General features: G+C 31.5%; 1 protein-coding gene and 1 pseudogene across 1 annotated transcript in view; one reads left to right on the top strand and one right to left on the bottom strand.

Annotated features, from left to right (window-relative positions):
- Window positions 1-10,266: 10,266 nt before the first annotated feature.
- CtsL4 (Cathepsin L4) overlaps window positions 10,267-21,463 on the bottom strand; it is a 48,246-nt gene continuing 37,049 nt past the window's right edge. The window contains exons 7-8 of the mRNA XM_089217820.1: window positions 18,463-18,623; window positions 10,267-10,700 (exon numbers count right to left, since the gene is read on the bottom strand). Coding sequence (XP_089073946.1) covers window positions 10,460-10,700; window positions 18,463-18,623 — 402 coding nt within the window. The 3' untranslated portion in view covers window positions 10,267-10,459. The remainder of the gene's footprint in view (window positions 10,701-18,462; window positions 18,624-21,463) is intronic.
- Window positions 15,040-15,687, top strand: LOC107168651 (uncharacterized; annotated as a pseudogene).

Here is a 21,463-nt window from a genome sequence, read left to right as displayed (position 1 = left end):
AGTTATGACCACCGAAAGTTTTGGCATACAGGAAAAGAACAATTAACAACTATTTCTATAGTCTATTTATATATAAATACTTTAAGTTTAAGAGATATTTGAGAAAAACCTATTTTTGTGACCTTTAACCTTGTGAGATTACGGAGCTTTTTAGGGCTCCGTAAACCACCCACGAGCAAAGGGGAACACTTTCCTCGTGACCTGTGAGCCGCACCGCGTGAGACCCGAGGGTCAAGTCGGTGGAACTCACAGGTTTTGATACACGCAGCGGCGAATGAACGCCAAAGATTTATTTAGAAGGGGGAAAACAAACAAAAAATTTTATATTAATAAAATAATAGGCGTAAAGTCTTAGGATAACTATGGGGATATATTTTACATGGTTGTAATAAATAATATATAATATAATGCACATGGCAAAATGCACAAAATACAGGGAAAAGTATATAATATAATGCACATGGCAAAATGCACAAAATACAGGGAAAAGTATATAATATAATGCACATGGCAAAATGCACAAATTACAGGGAAAAGAATATAATATAATGCACATGGCAAAATGCACAAAATACAGGGAAAAGTATATAATATAATGCACATGGCAAAATTCACAAATTACAGGGAAAAGAATATAATATAATTTTTTTTTTTTTTTTTAAATAATATTAATTTGAGTAATATAACAATAGGGGAACATATGGGAAAATATTAAATAGTTATATTAAAGTAATTATAAAGTGGAAAATTGTTGCTAAACAATAAGGTGGATATACTGGTCCAAGTATTAAAATAATACTATACAATAAACCTCCTTATGCGTAGCACCAATAACAATATAATAAGAATAGAATAGTAAGAATAATAAGTGATAATTAACTTAAATGTGATCACAGTAACAGTGAAATAATAAAAGTATTAATAAGAAAATATTTAAATAGTTGTGCACTAAGCGTACAAGAAAGATTAATTTAATATTAATAATAAAAATGTAATATAGATTGTTATACTACAAGGTAAATAATATAGGGGAAAATTAATTTTAATTTAACAAAATAATAATTAACTCTAACAGGTTATACTAAGGGAAATATAATATTTTAATATATAAGTTAACTAAATGTCCTAAGACAGATAATAATAGTAAATTTAATATGAATATAATAACGTTGAGACAGTCAACAAGAAATAGATTTAGTTTGTAATTTATAATATATAGTAACGGGGCCCTAGTTGGGACAAAGCTACCGGGCTAACCAACTTCTTATACAGCAACTCAGTCATCATTGAGGATATAACAATTTAAAAATAATAAGGGGAATAGTTGGGAGAACATACTTATGTTAGATAAAAGGGAATATATTGTTTATTAACCTGGTATACAGACTAATCATAGTAATATTTTAATTGAAGTTAGGGAGAGCATTATAATAATATAAACCTGGGCGTTAAGGGGACATAATATTAAATATTTACTAATGGTAAGGTATATGGAAAAACAAAATTTTTAATTATTGTTGTATAGTGAACATTGTCATCTTTATCGAGAAATAGAATAATAATTTAATTTTTTTTTTTTTTTTTTTTTTTTAAATAATTTAATAATATGATAATGATTTATTTGTGCCAGATACAAATCTTGGACACATGATATATTAATGTTGTTAATAATAATTTGTTTTAACCACCAAGATAAACATGTGTTCTGAAGGAACAGAATATAATAATAAAATTTACTTTTGTCATGAGACATAAGAAATGTAATAACCCGCAGACTGAATACATAATATAATAATTGACCATGTGGTCCTGGGAAAAAATGTAAGTTATCGCAGCCCTATAATATAAAAAGTTCCTAACTATGTTATGCAGGGGAGGAATACGGGTCTAGGGAACATATTAAGGGGGGTCATACAAGGGGAAAACTATTATAATCATACCAAAAGGGAAAGAGACGGGTCACTAGCAGTGTTCGGTAGTCTTATCGCCGCAGCTGTCAGCACATACCGCCACCGTCAAAGCGCCGCTGCCGCTTCCAATCCGGTACACACACCAGCAGGAACAATTTCTGAAATGATTAACTGGATAACAAACATAGTCATGGGGGGAACATAGAAATAATAATAAGTTAATATTTACCTTGGTAGTATAACATTTTTCACATAATCTATCAATATAACAGTATTTTTTTTTTTTTTGTACCAAAAGTAAATAATTAATATGACCATCAGTAAGTTAACAATAAAATAAAATATCTCTCTAGGAGAATAATATAGTCATATTTTTGAATAAAAGATTTAAAAAAACTTTGAGAGATTTGGGGAGTAATAATATTAAGGATTTTAGGAGATTTAATTAAAATGTGTTTGCATTACAGGAGAATAATAGTTTTTAAGATGAAAGTGGATAATAAATGTTGCCATGCCATGTGCTTGCCATTAGGTAAAAATTTTTTTTTTTTTTATACATGTTTTATATATACTGATATTTGCCATTTTTATAAGAGAAATTTATATTTTAATAATTTTAAGTTTTATAATTTTATTAAGGGACAGAGAGAAAAAAAATATATATTAGTTATACAGGGGAGTATTTGGACATGAGTCCTGTCACGGTCGCCATATGTGAGATTACGGAGCTTTTTAGGGCTCCGTAAACCACCCACGAGCAAAGGGGAACACTTTCCTCGTGACCTGTGAGCCGCACCGCGTGAGACCCGAGGGTCAAGTCGGTGGAACTCACAGGCTTTGATACACGCAGTGGCGAATGAACGCCAAAGATTTATTTAGAAGGGGGAAAACAAACAAAAAATTTTATATTAATAAAATAATAGGCGTAAAGTCTTAGGATAACTATGGGGATATATTTTACATGGTTGTAATAAATAATATATAATATAATGCACATGGCAAAATGCACAAAATACAGGGAAAAGTATATAATATAATGCACATGGCAAAATGCACAAAATACAGGGAAAAGTATATAATATAATGCACATGGCAAAATGCACAAATTACAGGGAAAAGAATATAATATAATGCACATGGCAAAATACACAAAATACAGGGAAAAGTATATAATATAATGCTACGGCTCCGACAAGCGGTTACCGGCACGGAATAATCATCATACGTCGGTATGACACATTATACTATTACATGTGTTAAAGGAAAATACCCACGGCTCCGCATGACGGTTACCGGGGCACCTATGAGGAAAAATGGAGCATAAATAGAAATACGTTGTAGTGATACATAATCAAAATGAAAAAAGAAAAGAAAAAGTTGTGATACATAATCAAAATGAAAAGGGGGGGAATATTGGGGGAAATAGTTTTGTACATTACACAAATGATGATGACTTGAGTTGTGGCTGGATGACGAAAGTGTGGATGACCGACGGCTGGGATAGGCTGGCCAGTTGGCCGTCGACCCCCAAGACACGTGGTCGACATGGCCCATTGGCGTCGGTCATTGGGAAAACGGAGGCTTCGCCCGACATCGGGCCCGACGTCGTCGCTTAGCCCATCATTTCGTACATTATGAGTATGGATGACAATGCAAAAAACTATAAGTTGACTATTGACCACGAGGATGATCGGCCCGCAGAATGAGTGGGCCGTTGGTGTTCGTTACGTCTTGACGGGAATGCGTTGGTTTAAAAAGAGAAGATGGCTGGCGAACGGTGTCCGGTCGCTGGCCGTTGTTGTCGCAATTGATGTCGTAGTAGGGAAGGTCAGGGTAGGCGTATTGCGGGATTTTACAATAATATGGGTAATTAAAATAATTGCACTGCGGCGATCGCACCGACGGACGCGACAGAGGCACCGACGGCAGCCGATGACGACATGTTACGGCGACGACGGTGAACACTGTTGCAGGCGGGGAGGTCGGGGATCAGTTATTGCATAACATAGTGGTAATCGCGGGCGCGCTATTATATTAATGGGATGGTCACTGGCCGACAGGTATGCTGTTCTCCTAGGTATTGGGTATACCCAGTGGTTTAATAATAATAATAATAAGGCCTGAAATTCTGTGACGTTACAACCTTGAATTAAATTTTTAGCAACGGTGGGATCGATGGGGACTTTTGACATTTCATTTGTAATGATGTACCTAAGGTGTGTACCAATTTGCAGCTCTATGCGAATTAACGCACGATGTGTTGAACAAAGTTTGGTATGACAGTAAAAAGCAAAATATAGGTGAAGAACGTTTTAGGATACTAAAAGCTGCAGCTACAATCCTCCGAGAAGATATTCAATCTGTTGTGTGCGACACTAAAAACTACCCTCCTCCTAGTCAAATGTTTGAAAATATTAATAGAGAAATTCCAGAATCGTTAACTTATTTTTCGGAGCTTTTAATTTTGAAAAATAAACGTCATAAATTTGAAAATTTAAAATTAATATGTACAACTATTAGCCACTGTATTATGGCTGCTATTCGTCCTAGATCGTTTATCTCGAGTTTGCAATTGGGTCTTTCAGTATTTTTCCATCGACGATTTGGTTCAAAACGTCTTATACAGATTTTTTCGTCTTTTGGTTTATGTGCATCATACAGTAACACTATGATGTACGAAGCTGCAGCAGTTTTTCATAGTCAGCCTCATATCTTGCCACCAGAAAGTGGGACATTTGTACAATATGTTGCTGACAATGCCGATATAAATGTACACACTATAGATGGTCATAACACTTTACACATAATGGGTATAATTCAAATAATTACACCAAAAAGTTCAGTTTTAGCTGAAAAGTCTATATCACTAACAAATCAAGTCTTTTCAGAAAAAGATTTTGCAGAAAAAGCACATATTCCAATTCAGATCTATCAAAATGATGGTGTAGTAGGATATAGTAAAATAACTGCACAGAGTTTTGCTTATGAAAATCATACAATGATTTCTTTACTCCGAAAAATAGATATGGTATGGTTGTATGGGAAATGGAACAATTTATCATTGCCGGGTTGGAATGGTTATATCGAACGTTTAACAAATAATAATATGCATTTTTCTTTATCTAAAATTCTATTCTTACCATTTGTTCATCAACCAGCAAGTAACTACAATACCATATACACTACTTTATTATGTGCTTTGGAGAATGCAAAAAATTATGGCCACGATGTATGCGTTATTACTTTTGATCAACCATTGTATGCAAAAGCACGAGAAATAGTGTCAGCGGCACCAGAAAAATCTGATTTGTCAAAGATTGTAATTAGACTTGGAGGTTTTCATCTACTAATGTCCTTTTTCGGAGCAATTGGTTATATTATGCAAGGAAGTGGTATTAAAGAAGTTCTTTCTTTAATATATGCACCTAATTCATTGGATAAAATGCTCAATGGCCATGCTTACGCCAGAGCTGTCAGAGCTCATACATTACTTCACCTAACTTTGTCAACTATTATATCAAAAGAACTCGTTATTGATGATGAAATGAATGATTATTTAAAAAAAACTATAGATGAAATTATAAATAACACTGTTTCATATAACGATATTGAAAGTTGTGACGAAAAAGCTGAAGCATTATTGTATCAGTTTAGCAAGAAATTGAAAGGATTCGAGGAACGAGGCTCTACAGCAAAACTATGGATACAGTATTTTCACATGGTATCGATGGCAAAGGAGTTTATAAGAGCTGAACGTATGGGAGATTGGCAAGCTCATTTGAATTGCGTTAAAGAAATGCTTCCTTATTTCCACGCTTCGGGACATTTTCCTTATGCAAAATCTGCCCACTTATATCTCCAAGATATGCTACAACTTGAAAATGTAATTGATTCTAGTGTTTTTAGTAGATTTGCACAAGGATTTTTTACTGTAAGACGTTCTAACAAATTAAGTTGTGGAACTTCGACAGACATGATTATTGAGCAGTCGTTGATGAAATCAATGAAAACAGATGGAGGTGTTGCTCGAGGAAGAAGTACACAAGAAAGTGTCCTAAGTAAATGGGTTTATGGTATGCACTCAATGAACACAGTATGTGAAGGGTTAGAGGATTTTGCAAATGTTAAAATGGATACAACAGATCAGCATATAGATGCGAGTGATTCTCGTATAAAAAGAGATATCGAAGATATTAAAAAACTTTTTGAATGGTTTTCATTACATGAACCTTTTCCTGAGGTTAAAAAAATAATGTCCATTGCAAGTGGAGTGGTCGGTGATGAAACCATCAATTGTCATAATGCTCGTGAAGTTGGAATTGCTTCTATGAATAAAATAATTGGTCAAACCTTTAATAATATTAAATTAAAACGTGCTGATAGAGTACTCCCTCTTTTAACAATTAGTAGTACTATAAAAATTCATGATGATAAAGTAGCTATAGACCCTATTTTATTGTTTCAACGCATGAGTATAACTAAGACATTTGGGGATGAACTTGAAAATTTTTTTGAATATGAATTAGCTCCTTATCCATTATCACTCTTTGATGCTAATGGCATGCGTAAAACACAAAAATCTGCTATTTATGATTTTTTTTAATGTGTTAATATTGATATTGATCACAAAAATATTACCTATATCATTGACGGAGGATATCTTTTACATCGCGTCGTATGGGATCGAGAAGAAACATTTGATGTTATTTTTGAGAAATACGTGCATTATATACATAAACATTTTGGTTGTAACGTTATTGTAGTATTTGATGGTTATAATGATAATAAAAAGAATACCAAAGCTGCAGAACAAAATCGTCGAACTACTAAAATAACTTCATCCTGTGATATAATTTTTGATCAATTTATGACTGTTCCTATAAACCAACAGCAATTTCTTGCTAATATTCATAACAAGTCTCGCTTCATAACACTACTGTCTGAAAAATTAACAGCTGCAGATATTTTTGTGAAACATGCGAATAATGACGCTGATGTTTTAATAATAGAAACAGCTTTAGAACGGTCCAACACAAATAAAACTATTGTCATAGGTGAAGATGTCGATTTATTAATAATACTAATTGCACGAACTCCTACGGATAAGATGATTTACTTTTTAAAACCAGGAAAAGCTCAAACAGAAACAAAAATGTATTCATCTCAAAGTTTAACTTCATATTCAAAATGTCAAGCTCATATCTTATTTTTACATGCAATAACTGGGTGTGATACTACGTCAGCACTTTACCAAAGAGGTAAAACAAAAGTATTTAAATTATTTGAAAAATGTCAGGATTTAGTTGATTGCGCTGAAGTATTTAAAAATATTGACTCTTCTCCAGAACTTATTCTTTCAAATGGAATTCGTTTTCTTCTTGCAATGTACGGAGCTCCAAAAATAATAGATTCTATTGACAAGTATAGGTATTTAAGTTTTGTAAAAAATACACGGAGTAATAAAAGTGTTAAGTTACCCTGTCTTCCTCCAACATCTTCCGCTGCTTATCAACATTTATATCGAGTATACTATCAAGTTCAAGTATGGCTAGGTAACGAATTGAATCCTGAAGACTGGGGATGGGTATTTAAAGATAACGGTTTGGAGCCAGTTCAAACTCTACTCCCTCCTGCTCCGGAAAAACTTCTTAATACTATTTTTTGTAATTGCAAAAAAGGTTGTAGTTATAATTGTGGTTGTAAGAAAGTTGGTTTATTTTGTTCACTAGTATGTAATAACTGTCGAGGCCAGTCTTGCTCCAATATTGAACCAAATATCGCAGATAATGAAGTTTACGATGCTTGATCTACAAGTTATGTAATAGCTATTTTTATATAAATACTTTAAGTTTAAGAGATATTTGCGAAAAATCTATTTTTGTGACCTTTGACCTCGAATTAAGTTTATAGCAAAGGTGGGATCGATGGGGACTTTTGACATTTCATTTGTAATGATGTACCTAAGGTGTGTACCAATTTTCAGCTCTATGCGAATTTTTCCGAAGTTGAATGTTTATTTTGACTGGACTAGAAGTCTATTGGATAAAGTGCAACTGTCTTGATTTGTTACTACACCCATTCTTAAACGATTCAACATTTCGCCGAAAAGTTGGTCGTTTTTTTGCCTCATATTGACAGTCGATTCCTCATAACAAAATAGTTTTTCCCATAAATTTGGAGCACTAAGGGATCCTAAACTCTTAAGGACATCAGATTATTTCAAATTTTCGAATGGTGACAGTTGTCTCACAGGAGGCAGTTGGAGCAGATCACCAAACAACACTATATGAATCTTTCCGAACCATCCGTCGTCAGCATCACCGGTATTATGGTTTCGGTTGTATGGAAATATTTAAATTCGTAAGTGATATAATATTTATAATATCTATAATATCTATTATATAATTAGACTTAAAGAGAGATGAGTAACCTTGATTTTCGAACATTAATTGTAAATAATAAAAATTTACTAACTATTCTCTTATAGTCTTATGAATTATGATTCATGAGTTATGACTTATCCTTATAAGGCTTATAATATAAGGTATGACTTTATGTCTTTATGAGTAGTACAGTGAAACCTTTCTATAACGGAATCGCATGGGACCAAACATTTTTCCAGTATAAAGTTTTCTGTCATAGAAAGGTACAAATTGCACTGGGACTATTGACATTTTCCGTGATAAGGATTCCATTTAATAGAGGGTCCGTTATAGAGAGGTTTTAATGTATATATTGCCGCTACAAAGGGGGTATCTAGTAGAACAAGGGAGATCTAAACGAAAAATGGGTAATTTAGATCCCCATCTAGGATAGTGTCAAATAGTTATCTATGGTTATTTAGATCCCCTGTCAAGTAGATCCCGATGTGTCATTTAGATCATGGGGATCTATTAGGACGAGGATGTAGGTGGCCGTTCACCAATATAACAGGGTTTATAGGAATCATTACAAATATATGTACATTAGGACTCGCCGGCCGGCTCATCACGAACGAGTAAGAAGCGGACGGCCGACGACACAAAAATATGCTAATACAGAATGACCATCAGTCGTTCGGAACTCAGCCTTGTATTCCGATATATTATTATTTTAATTAATGATCTATGCACGTTGCTAGGTAATTTATCTTTTTATTTTAACATTATTTTCTAAAATGAGTGAACTTACTTTATTAGAACTTGTTGAATTATTAGATGGAAATATATCCAAGCTATGTGATCTTGAAAGTGATAATGATGGAGAGATTGACTAACTATTAGTTAATTTTGATGAAAATGAAAACTTTGAATTACCCGAATTTGAAAGGTTAGTTATTAGAATAAATGATATTCTGAAAATTGATGTCCCTGGATGGTTTACATAAGAAAAAAATGAAATGGCTACAAAAACTTTTTAGATCTCTTAAGGTAAGTTTAGACGAAACTGGAATATTTGACTGTCCAGATGAAATTCAAAATCCAAATTAGAAAACATATAATTTTTCACGAATTTATATGTTATTCAATAAAATACTCATAATTTTAGGTTAACAAATACTGAAGAAATGTAGTAATTCGTTGATATGCATTTAGTGATGGGTTCTTTGAAGTTCCCACGTATTCACATGTATAGGGAGGACAATACGCCAATAAATATAATTACAGATATGATGAATAGGAATCGTTTTTTGTCCAAGATCACATATTCTTGTAATTAATAATATATATAGTCCAAAAACTAATAATGAACAATTTATACAAGTTCGATCACTATTTGACTGAACTAAAAAATATGATTAGAACGATCTGTAGAGAAATATTTATCGGCAAATAAACAAATCGTTCAATTTAAAAGCCATCGTTCTGAATCAATCGATTTTGTAATTCTCCATTTTTATCGGATAAAACGGTTAAAAATTTGGGAAGAGAGACTGCATTTCCATGAAATCAGTTTTTACGTCCCAAATGTAAATATAAGTTGTGTCAAGTGGTACGACACTAAACTAATACATTTGTGCTTAAATAATAGGTCCAAAAAATGGACACTATGTATTGTCGCTCATGCATTTGACATAGGTGTGAGTAATAGTTGGTCAGAGTAAATTGAAGTTACTAAAAAAATAAAAGTCCCTAAAAGTTTTCCTACTACATTTAATTAGGACGTTTTATATTATTTGGATTTATTTTTATTCATAGAAAACCAGCTTTTGTTCTTTTTGTGCAACTTAAAAACCAATAACAGTAAATACTTTAAATATTTATAAAACTATATCCCATATAATATATGGTAAAATTATTATGAATTGTTGAGCTATTTAGAGGAATGGAAATTTTTTTTAGCTTGGACACAAAATTTAAAACAAGGTTCCTCATAAATTGTAACAAATGCTATTTATTTTTTTTAAAGTTAATTGAAGATTCTTAAGTTTTCGAACTGATTTTTTTATTCATAAGAAATAATGAAATACAAGTATACTAATTTTTAAAGTATATTCTAGGTAAAGTTTAGTTTATATAAATAAATCAGGCTCTAGTTAACTTGAGACAGTACCAAATGTTCTATCACAATCAACCGTAGGGATGCGTCGATGGTAGTGGTCGATGGTGTGGCAGTAATATGGAAGCGTAAGCCGCATAGGTGGATACAGCACACTGGTTCTTGCCACGGGCTAAGTACATGTAACCGTTGTCACCCCATTTCGAGCTCCACCAGTTTTTCAAAATCCATGCGTCCTTCGTGTACCCGACCAGCAACATAGCATGGTTAACAGAGCTGGATGAACAAGCTGGATCATCGTATACTCCAGACCTATAAACATATATAAATGTAATACATTTAGGTAGGTACGATGTTTAATATAATTAGCGTCGGCAGACACTTTTCTATGGATTTAAGAGGTTATTATTATTGTTGACTGGTACGTTGGCAGATAGGCAAGAAAGCGTGCTCATAATTCGGTCATGGTCTACCGTTACGATAATTGTGTAAGTCACACTCCGGTTATTTTCGCTGAGCTCTTGACATACGTTCTTATCCAGAAATAGAAAGAACTTTTAATGTTTTATGGATCCATCGTTACTCGTCTCAAACTGAATTCTAGAAATTACTGCAAGTACTATCATAGAACAATATACTATATTAGAAACGTTTACCAAGCATGATGTTAGAGAACATCCGTCTTACGAAAACGTTTACCGTTGGCGGTATTTGAGTATACCGAGTATAACAAACTGGTTATTAAAATCAGTCTTGGGTAAAATACTTTTTAAAAGTATTTGGAATAAATTCTCGGATATTCATGACAAATAGTATTCCGAATATGTATTCGAATACATCCAAAAAATAGTATTCTGAATAAAGTATTTAGAATATTATAAAAATATTCCAAATACTTTTAAAATATTTTTTGTTATAGATATTAATAAAATAATAATTGCTTTTGGGAAATTATAGCCAATGTTTAAATATATTATAATATATTGTTTGCAAATTAAAATTATAATATATACCTAACTATAACTGTTTATGATTTAAATATTATATTATAATAATTTTTTATAATATTTATAATGATTGTCTGCAATTATTATCTTCTATGAATAATATTAATAATATTATTAAAGTATAAAATCTTTTACCAGGACAGGCACAGTTGAATACAATACATACTAAATAAGGAATGTAAAAAGTATTTATTTAAACAAAATAACCTGGAAATATTAATTTTTTTTTTCGATAGAATATCATCATATTTTTGTTTGAATGATGTGATAGATGGCAATAAGTAACCAAAATACATATGTTTTTACCCTTGTATACATCTAGACAGGGCATAGCCTCCACGGCTTTTCTAACGTTTGACAAGTGGTGGGGACGCTCTTTTTTTAAAGTTAACAGAGTCTCCCTACTTTAATTTTGTCAAGTCGAGCACTGCTATTAAAGTATTCCGAATATAGTATTTGGAATACTTTCGAAGGTATTCTGAATACTGCATAAAATACTTTTAGGAAAAGTATTTTCAAAAGTATTCTGAATACCTAAATAGTATTCCGAATATTGTATTTGGAATACTTTATTCCGAATACTACCCAAGACTGATTAAAATGATAACAATATCCAGCTGAGCTATTTTGTGATAAATGATTATGTCAAAACATAATAATGACAAGGTGATCGTGATGTGAAAAACCAACAAATTTAAACCTTAACTAGCGCTGATGAACATTCATAAGGTGCGATCCCACGGCGCGTGGCGCGGGTTGGAGCGCGGAGTTTGTGCATATACCGCACAACTACACGCGCCACTACGAACGCGCATCTACGCGCGTCTACATAATTCCACGGCGCGTAGCTCGGCGTGTTTCCAAGCGCGGGAAAATGCAGTGGCAGTTTATTTTTTTGTGTTTTGATCATAGTGTTCCTTCACTTTTTAGAGTAAGGACGTATGTTGGACGTTGGTTAATTACAGTATTTTTGTGTAAAATATTTTTTTATTACCATATTTTTTATTTTTTTTGAATAATGGGTGACTGTGATGAAAAATCAAAACTTGCGATTTGTGCTGCATCATATTGTGTTATGGCATGTGGTGAAATTTTAAAATCAAATTGTACAAAAAAAAGACGATATTGGGTAGATACCTATTATAAAAGTCGAAACCAGTAAGTAAATTATTTTAAATACTATTTAAAGTGTAAATTGTACACTACAAAATATGTATTTTAATTAATTTTTAGGTATAATGCGACAAATATGCTGCATGATCTGAAAATAAATCCTTCGAAAAAATTCCAAAATTTTTTCCGTATGTCATCAACAGATTTCGAGTATTTATTACATAAAATTGCACCATATATATCGAAAATGGACACTAATATGCGAGAAAGCATACCTATACAAGAAAGACTTGCTGTAACTTTACGATATTTAGCATCAGGTGACAGTTTTATAAGTTTGTCCTACACATTTAAATTTTCTCTTCAAACCGTTTCGAGATGTATTCAAGAAGTTTGTAGAGCACTAATACAGGAATTGAAAGACGAAATCAAGGTAAATATAACATTTATAAAATACATTTATTGTATTTTAAATAAATAATGTTTTTAACTATGGAAAAACTAAAAGCATACTATAACATACTTAGTATTTCTAATGAAAAGAACAAAATAAAAATAATTTCCGGTAAAATAACCATAAAAACTCAAAATAAAATAATAAAAAAATAAAATAAAATAATACTGGTATTGCTAAAAAAAATGAACCAAAATAAAAAAAAAATTCTAGTGAGCTTAATATAAATTAAACAAATTAATAAAATAATAAAATGTATACATAATTATTAAAAAACAAAACAAAACTTTTCATAGTATCACAATCAAAATTAAAATAAATACTAAATTCAAATAAAAATAATTAAATTTTAAGTTATGTAAATTATAAGCGTTGATTTTCTTTATCTTGCAAATAGTACATACATAACTTGAGTTATACTTTGTTAAATAATTGATCAAAATTTAGCCTATCCTTTGGTTCCAATGCATCTGGTTTGATTTACCATGGCTGTTTTATGTTTGGGAAACTCTATGCTTGATGATGATGTTTGTGAATGTGGTGAAGGTATTGAATAATCTGGAGATATTGGACTTTTGCTGTAAGGAAATGCTATATTTGATGAAGATGTTTGTGAATGTGGTGAAGGTATTGAATAATTTGGAGATATTGCAGGACTATGTGAATAAGATATTTGTGACGGCTGAGAGTTTGAAGAAGTGGAGTATTCTGGTTGATAACTATATGAAAAACCTGGATGATGCGATGTCAAGTCTTCTGGTGAAGTACATACATTTTCTTGAGAAGGACCAGGACCAGATGGAAGTGTTGAAAATTCTATTGGTAATTGATTATGCAGCGACTGTGATGAAAATGTTTGAAATGTATGCGGATATGGTGGATGAGTTTGAAAAGCTTGCAGTGTAGAGTTTATTGGTACAGGATTATTTTGATGATGCAACAGATTTTGTTTGCGTTTAAGTCCGTATAAATTGTCAATTTCGCGCATAGCTGTTTCACGAGTATTTTCATCTAAAGCTCTCAATTTTTTTGCTATAAGTTCAGCATATAATGAACACTCATCGCGAATCGGCTCTGCAGATACTTTAAAAAAAAATATTGTATGCATCTTCCATACGATTTTCAATTTAAAGTATGTTTAAATTTGAAGCTTTTCGTTTTTTGGTCGTGGTTGGAATTTTGAAAACTGTGTCTGCAGTAGTATTTGGAGGTGTAGAAGTGATTTCTATACCTTCGTTATTACTAACATCGTCTTGGTCACTGTTTTCTAGTTCATTATCCGATTCTGTTGCATTTTGATTTTCGTTCAAAAAAGTCTATAAAGAAAAGTTGAATATTATTTAAATGCTATTATAGTATTTAAAATTATTGTAATGTATTCGAAAAATAAAGTATTTATCTATTAAAGGTAATTGTATTTTAGATTTAAATAGTCCCAATCAATTAGTCGCCTACTATAAAAATGTAGTCAGTAGAAATCAATTGAGTTTTACATTTATTTTGTTAAACAAATCTAATACTTATTAGTTAATATTATGAATAACGATGCAACATTTAATCAGTTGATAAAAAAATGAGTAGAGATCAAAATTTAATTAGGTAGATACTATTATTATGTTTTACTTGGTTTTTTTATACATTTTTTTTATATATTTTTTTTTTATACATTTTTTTTTTATACTGTGACATAAAAAAAGATGTATTTGAATATTTGTAAAGGTATGTCTATATATTATTTTAAATACCTACTACAAGTATGTGGTGATTGTTTTTAAAAGTAATTTTTTTTAAAGAAACATTCATAGGTATATAACAAAATTAAATTTTTAAAAATAAGAAAACCGCAATCGTCTAACATAAGATTTATAAATGACAGATAATAATAATAATTATAAATGTACATTTTCAGTTACCGAAAAATACAAATGATTGGATTACAATAGCTAAGGACTTCAACAACAAATGGAACTCCCCCCATTGCCTCGGTGCTATTGATGGGAAACATATTGTAATACAATGTCCGGGAAACAGTGGCTCAGAATTTTATAACTATAAAGGCACGTTTAGTATTGTCTTAATGGCTTTAGTAGATGCAAATTATTTGATTACGTATATTGACGTTGGGTGCCAAGGTCGCATCAGTGACGGTGGTGTTTTCAGAAATACATCTCTTTACAAAAAATTAGAACAGAACGAACTTAATCTTCCTATAGATGAGCCACTTCCAACAAAAACCGAAATGATGTCATATGTTTTTGTCAGAGATGCTGCATTTGCATTGGCCAAACATACAATGAAACCATACTCGGGCGTATATGAAAAAGGTAACTCGAAACGTATATTTAATTATAGGCTTTCAAGAGCTCGCCGAATTGTTGAGGACGTATTTGGTATAATGTCATCTGTTTTTCGTGTTTTGAGAAAGCCAATTATATTAAACGAACACAGAAATTCAGACATAGCAATGACGTGTGCATTGCTGCACAATTTTTTAAAAAGAAGTAAGTCATCAAGAGCAAGCTATTCTCCCCCAGGAACATTTGATTCTGAACATTAAAATGAAGACCATTCAGGTTCCTGGAGAACAGACCAGAGTGATATGTCATCATTTTTGCCAGTTCGGAGAGTGGCTCGAAAATCTGGACTTGAAGCTCTCCGAATAAGAGATTTATTCGCTCAATACTTCGTGACAAACGGAGCAGTGACTTGGCAGAATAACAAATAATTAATTAAGAATATTATAATAGTATATATAATATTATTGTATTATGCCGTGTATCCACGAAAACAGGGTAAACTATCAGTACCTACCCTATATGCATATTATAAAATTATCTTTGCGCAACGTTAAGGTTAAACTAGTCTATTAGATCATACATTTCTTCAATTATTTTAACTCATATATTTGTAACACAAATTATTTTTTTTTTAGTACTGAGTAGTGAGTTGTAACTTATAAATGAGTGTAGGTACTCTGTTTTCGCGTGGACATACAGTACATAATAATATAATATAGACTATCATATCGTCTATGTAGGATGTATTTTACTAATACGTTGACTTTTTATTTAATTTGTTAGTTAATAAACCTTATACTAAGTAAACCTTATCTTTAGTAGTCTAGACCTAAGGTGAATTTTTTTTTTGTTGTTATATAATTGATTGTAACATATCAAAAAAGGTTCATTCGATAACAATAGCCAATAGGTTCATGGTTCACGATACGCATGAATTCGTTTTTTGGGTATTGCAGCTGCTTTTACATTGTCAACCAAACATAACAGCTAGTATTTTATTTTATATATCATTTAAGATTATTTATTAGAGATTTTTGTGGTTAAGATTAAGTTTTTCTAAACTCAGGTTTATGCCGAACGAAAAAAATTTTAGTTTACGTTTTTTATTAACATATTATAACGGAAACTGTACAATTTTTTCATTTTAAACATTAAAAACGTTAAGTGAACACAAACTAAGCCTAATTTTATTACATTATACCATACTGTTCAATTAACTATTTAACTATATAATTATTTGTAGTTTGAACTAACCTCTGTATTTTGTGTGACTCTAGGTTGGAAAACTCCATGCAAAAAACTTCGCCATGATATCATAGGCAAACCAGTCGGGCTTATATATGTCTGCTGTACCTGAACCAGTCTTTTTACTTCCTCTTACCTTTGAGGCCAGTTTTCGGTAGGTGGACATTAATGAATCTCTCTCTTTTTTTAGTTCATTTATTGTACATGATACACTAATGTTATCAGCAATCCTTTGTCACGAATCAATAACATAGTTCCTGTTTTTATGTTTTGGGTCCCTTGGATTCCAAATAGCTGGTTCCTTTTCGTACAAATCCAAGAACTCGACAATAAGATCATTTGACCAATTCATATTAAAATTTATTAAAAAGTTAATTTTAATAAAAAAAAACTTAGATTTTCAAATAAAACTTATTTAAAACAATAATAAATAAAAACTAGGTAAATTTTTTAAAATGTACCGTCGAAAAATTGAACAAGCCGCACCGCGCCGTGGGATTACAATACACGCGCCGTGCCTATTTTCTTTTGACGCGGGACCCAAAAACCGACAATCATCGGAAACGGTCGCGCTGCCTCGCGCCATCGCCATGCCATGCCACGCCGCGCCACACCGATCCCACGGCGCGTCGGTTGTACCACGCTTTACCAAGCTACGCGCCGCGCTCCACGCCACGGCCCACGGGCCGTGGGATCGCACCTATAGAGATCTCCATATTGATTCTGAAGTAATTATTAATATGTTTGCTTCAAAAAAAGAAAGAAGATTGGATTTTAAATTATAAACAGTTGTTTAATTATTTATTTATATATATTATTATTATTTTTATTATCAAAGTTGGTAAAATCTGAACTTTTAGTTATGTTTACAATTATTTAATTGACTTCATTTATACCTATAATTCTCATCTATATGAGTAAATTGAAAATAAATGAAAACAAATTATAGGTATTAAAATATAATTTTTTTTTAAAACCCTAGCCCTAGCTAATATTATAGTATTGGTACACTGAGTGCAGACGTTTCCACCACTCACCACTGTCCAGCTCGGACGCATCTCATGTTGCCGCTAAGCCTTGTTATGTTTGTCTTTGGTCCATCGTTCAACTGTATACTACAGCTCTGTCTAAGGTTTTTCATTATCTCAGTTTGTTAATCAACATTTAAATACTGTCATAAATAAAATTCTTATAGTTGATCCTTGTACATATTCAACACAATAGTCTCGGAGACATCTAACAGTTCGGTATCTTGTATAATGATTGTTCGACATCACTCTCCATCGCTGTTCACAGCATCCAAGATACACGTGACCATCTCGTTCATACCAGCCAGGATCTTCAATTGTCAGTTCGGTCAATTAACATTGATTTATAATTATATTCAGGTGGATTGGCCATCCCCTGTTTAGTTCATTTATTATATTGTTTTGTACTGATGAATGAACTGTTCTATTGTTAATACTTGACAATTTTCAGCTATTTACTTAAATTCTGTGGTGCGAGTAAACATTTATCAGAATATAAATATTAAATATGTAATTGAATTACTGATATAATTTTACCCCGTATTTATAAAATTTTGACTCGTAATAGAATTTACAACGAATTAATTAAATGCATCGATTTTGGGTAAAGTACAAAATAACCAAAATTATATTATAGAGCCCATACGTGTGATAAAAATAACAACTAATATTAAATATCTACATGAATAAACATTTACTTCGAACTTTTTTAAATTTAAAGTCATTAATACCTTTAAATTTAAAAATTTAAAAAATATCCATAAAACATAGCATTACGTTTTTAAATATTTCACAATGATTTCATAATAATCTACTCAAATAATTAACTAGTATTTACTATTTATTATTTTCTAACAAAATTATAACTTAAAAAAATGAGATCGAAACATTTTTTTAAATAAAAAAAAATTGAAAAATATGTATACTTACGAATACAGTTGAAATGTTTTTGGACTTGCATTCACTGATACGCTGATTGGTCCTATAAACGCCACAGCTACTTTTAGCGCGTGTTCATCGGATTGTGGCAGTATTGTAATGTTTGAAATTTGAATAACAGATCTAAACTTTTTAAAATGACACAATGTTTTCTGAAATAAATTCAGTAAAATTAAAAATAAATAATTCTATCCTCGTACTTAAGTAAAAATACAACTTATTATTTATTACAATTGACTATAATATTAACAGAACATAAGGATGCATCACAGAATAGATACAATGGATGTATGTCTCTTATTTCCCATAATCATTTAAAACAAAAACAATTTTCCATTGCTACCTATTCATTATTGTCTTACCTATACCTATCACCGTTAACTAATACAGTAATACAGCACTTTTTCATGAGATCTAGATTATAATTTTGTAATTGTTAAATATGTTAAGTTTAAATACCACAGTTTGGTAACCACTGATTTAAACCAATATATATATATATATATATATATATATATATCTTAAAAATCTCGTCAACACTCAAGACTCAACTTGCAATTCACCGATATGACGTGTACTATGTATATTTCCTGATAAGCAAATTGTGTACAATTATTTAATTTTAGAATTTAGATAAAACTGGAAACTAGAACATTTCTACCATTTAATTTAGGTTTGATTCTCAATTAATAAATTAATTTATCAGTTTATCGCGTGTATTGACGAAAAACGGATATGTGATTATTTTGGTTAATTCGGTTAATTTGTTATTTTATTGTGCGTATTTATGAACAACAGACGTGAATTTTTTCTTAGATTCAATTTTTCATTTTTATTATTTTACTTAGTGGATTTACGAATGACGCAGTGTGTTTCTACTGAAATGGAACGGTGGTTTAAAACGGTCTCCATAAGATCTGAAAATCATCAGTCAACAACTGTTGATCGATCAAAGGAAGATAAGAATTATTGTAGCAAAAATTATACCAAAAGAATCACATTCGGAATATGATGTATGAAGTTCTGCTTTAGAGTCTACGATACCTGATGTAGAAATTCTGAAAGGAAACAAAAAACGAAAATATGAACGATTCGTATTTAGACAATTGGATTCACTGAATCTTCCAATGGACGTTCTCAATGTGTTATATGTAACAAAGTTATGCCTAATAGCTCGATTTCCCTGCTATGCTTAGACGACATTTTAGAACACATACTGACTTTACAAATAAAACTGCAAACTATTTTAAAAGAAAAAAGTGATGAACTCCATGCAACTCAAAAAACGTTTGTATCTCATGTAAAGACAGATTGTGAAAAAGCACTGAAAGCATCGTACTTAGTAAGTTATGAATTGGCTCTTGCTGGCAAACCGCACACCTTCGCTGAAACTTTTATAAAACCACTATTAGTAAAAGTAGTAAAGTGTATAGCCGATGGAAAAACTGCGAATTTTATCTCAAGTTTACCTTTATCAAATAATACTGTGTGTATTCAGGATTTATTATACGATATTAAAGACACCATAATTTCTCGTATCAATTAAACATAATTTTCGTTACAACTTGACAAATCGACGGACGTCGCTAGATTAGCTGTGGTAATGACACTTGTATGGTACGAATTTTCTGGTATTTTTCATGAAGATATTTTGTTCTGCAAACAACTTCTATCGTCAAAAAGTGAAACTGAAATTTGTTCTATGCTTTGATGCCTTTTTCATTAAAAACTCAATACCATGGAACAATTGCATTGACGTGTGCACAGATGGCAATAGTGGGTTATGTTGCTGGCGTTGATGCAAGGATAAAAAATGTTTCAGCAAATTGCACGAGTTGTCATTGTCTATTACATTGACATTCCCTCGCAACGAAAAAATTAAAGTTAAATTAAAGCAAGTACTTGACAACACAGTTAAAATTATTAACCATGTTAAGACACGGCCTTTCCAGTATAGACTACTCAAAATACTATGTGAAGATATGGGAGCTTCATTCAAGTCATTGTTATTACACACAGAAGTCACGAGATATTAGGTCGTCCCGCTTACTTGAACTTCGAACGGAAGTTTTTTCAATTTTGAAAGACAATAATAGTTTGCTAGCAGATTATTTGAAAGACCAGGAATGGTTTATGTTTTGTGTTAAACTAGCCATCTGAGTATGTTAAACTAAATAAATATAGATTAAAACACATGTGATCTGTAATACTCACGATTAAAGATATAAAATAAGTATGGTACAATGATCTGAAAAATTATAAGGATTATAAGGATTCTTATACCACGACTGATACCAGTAATAGTAGAATTTGAACTCAATTGCGATTATTCGCTATAATTTCTTATCACGGGAGAGAACTGTACCTATCCTATTATAGTTATGCCCATGTTGCCACCCTACTACTGAGCTGTGTTAAGATGAAAAAAAAACGAAAATATCCCTCGACTATATAAATAATACACAACACCACATGTTGGTCACCGAGTAACCTCCGTATCACCACTAACAATTTTTCGAACAAGTGCTTATCATTGTTATAGAACCATAATCTCCATAATTATAAAAATACAAATACAAAAAAAATTTGGTAATGCTAGTTTGAAACTAGGATTATACTCATAAAATTGTATAACTGCACCATACTGTACATAGAATACCGATAGTCAAACTACTTATTTAAGTGAATTTGGAAGAGCGTTTGATTTCATATATTTTCAACTTACAAACTAAATCCGACCCTCAATTTCTCTCTTCACTATCCTTTTAAGCATACCAAACTCCATAGTTTCAAAAAGAAAGCGAGAAATTAGATGTCCCTCTGCTGTAGATTCGGTTACAAGTAGGTTAGTATAATGGATGGAATTAAATTTGAATTCAATGATATGATATTGTGTACGGAAAACGATTCTGAACGGAGACGGTTTGTCACTCTAAGATATTTTATCTTATATTGTTATTATTTAAAAAAAAGGTTGGTTATTACTTATTAC

This window comes from Diuraphis noxia, unplaced genomic scaffold (genome assembly GCF_037042655.1).
Source record: "Diuraphis noxia isolate RWA-SAM2 unplaced genomic scaffold, SU_Dnox_SAM2 contig0001, whole genome shotgun sequence".
Taxonomy (NCBI): domain Eukaryota; kingdom Metazoa; phylum Arthropoda; class Insecta; order Hemiptera; family Aphididae; genus Diuraphis; species Diuraphis noxia.
This window is presented reverse-complemented; position numbering and strand designations above follow the sequence as displayed.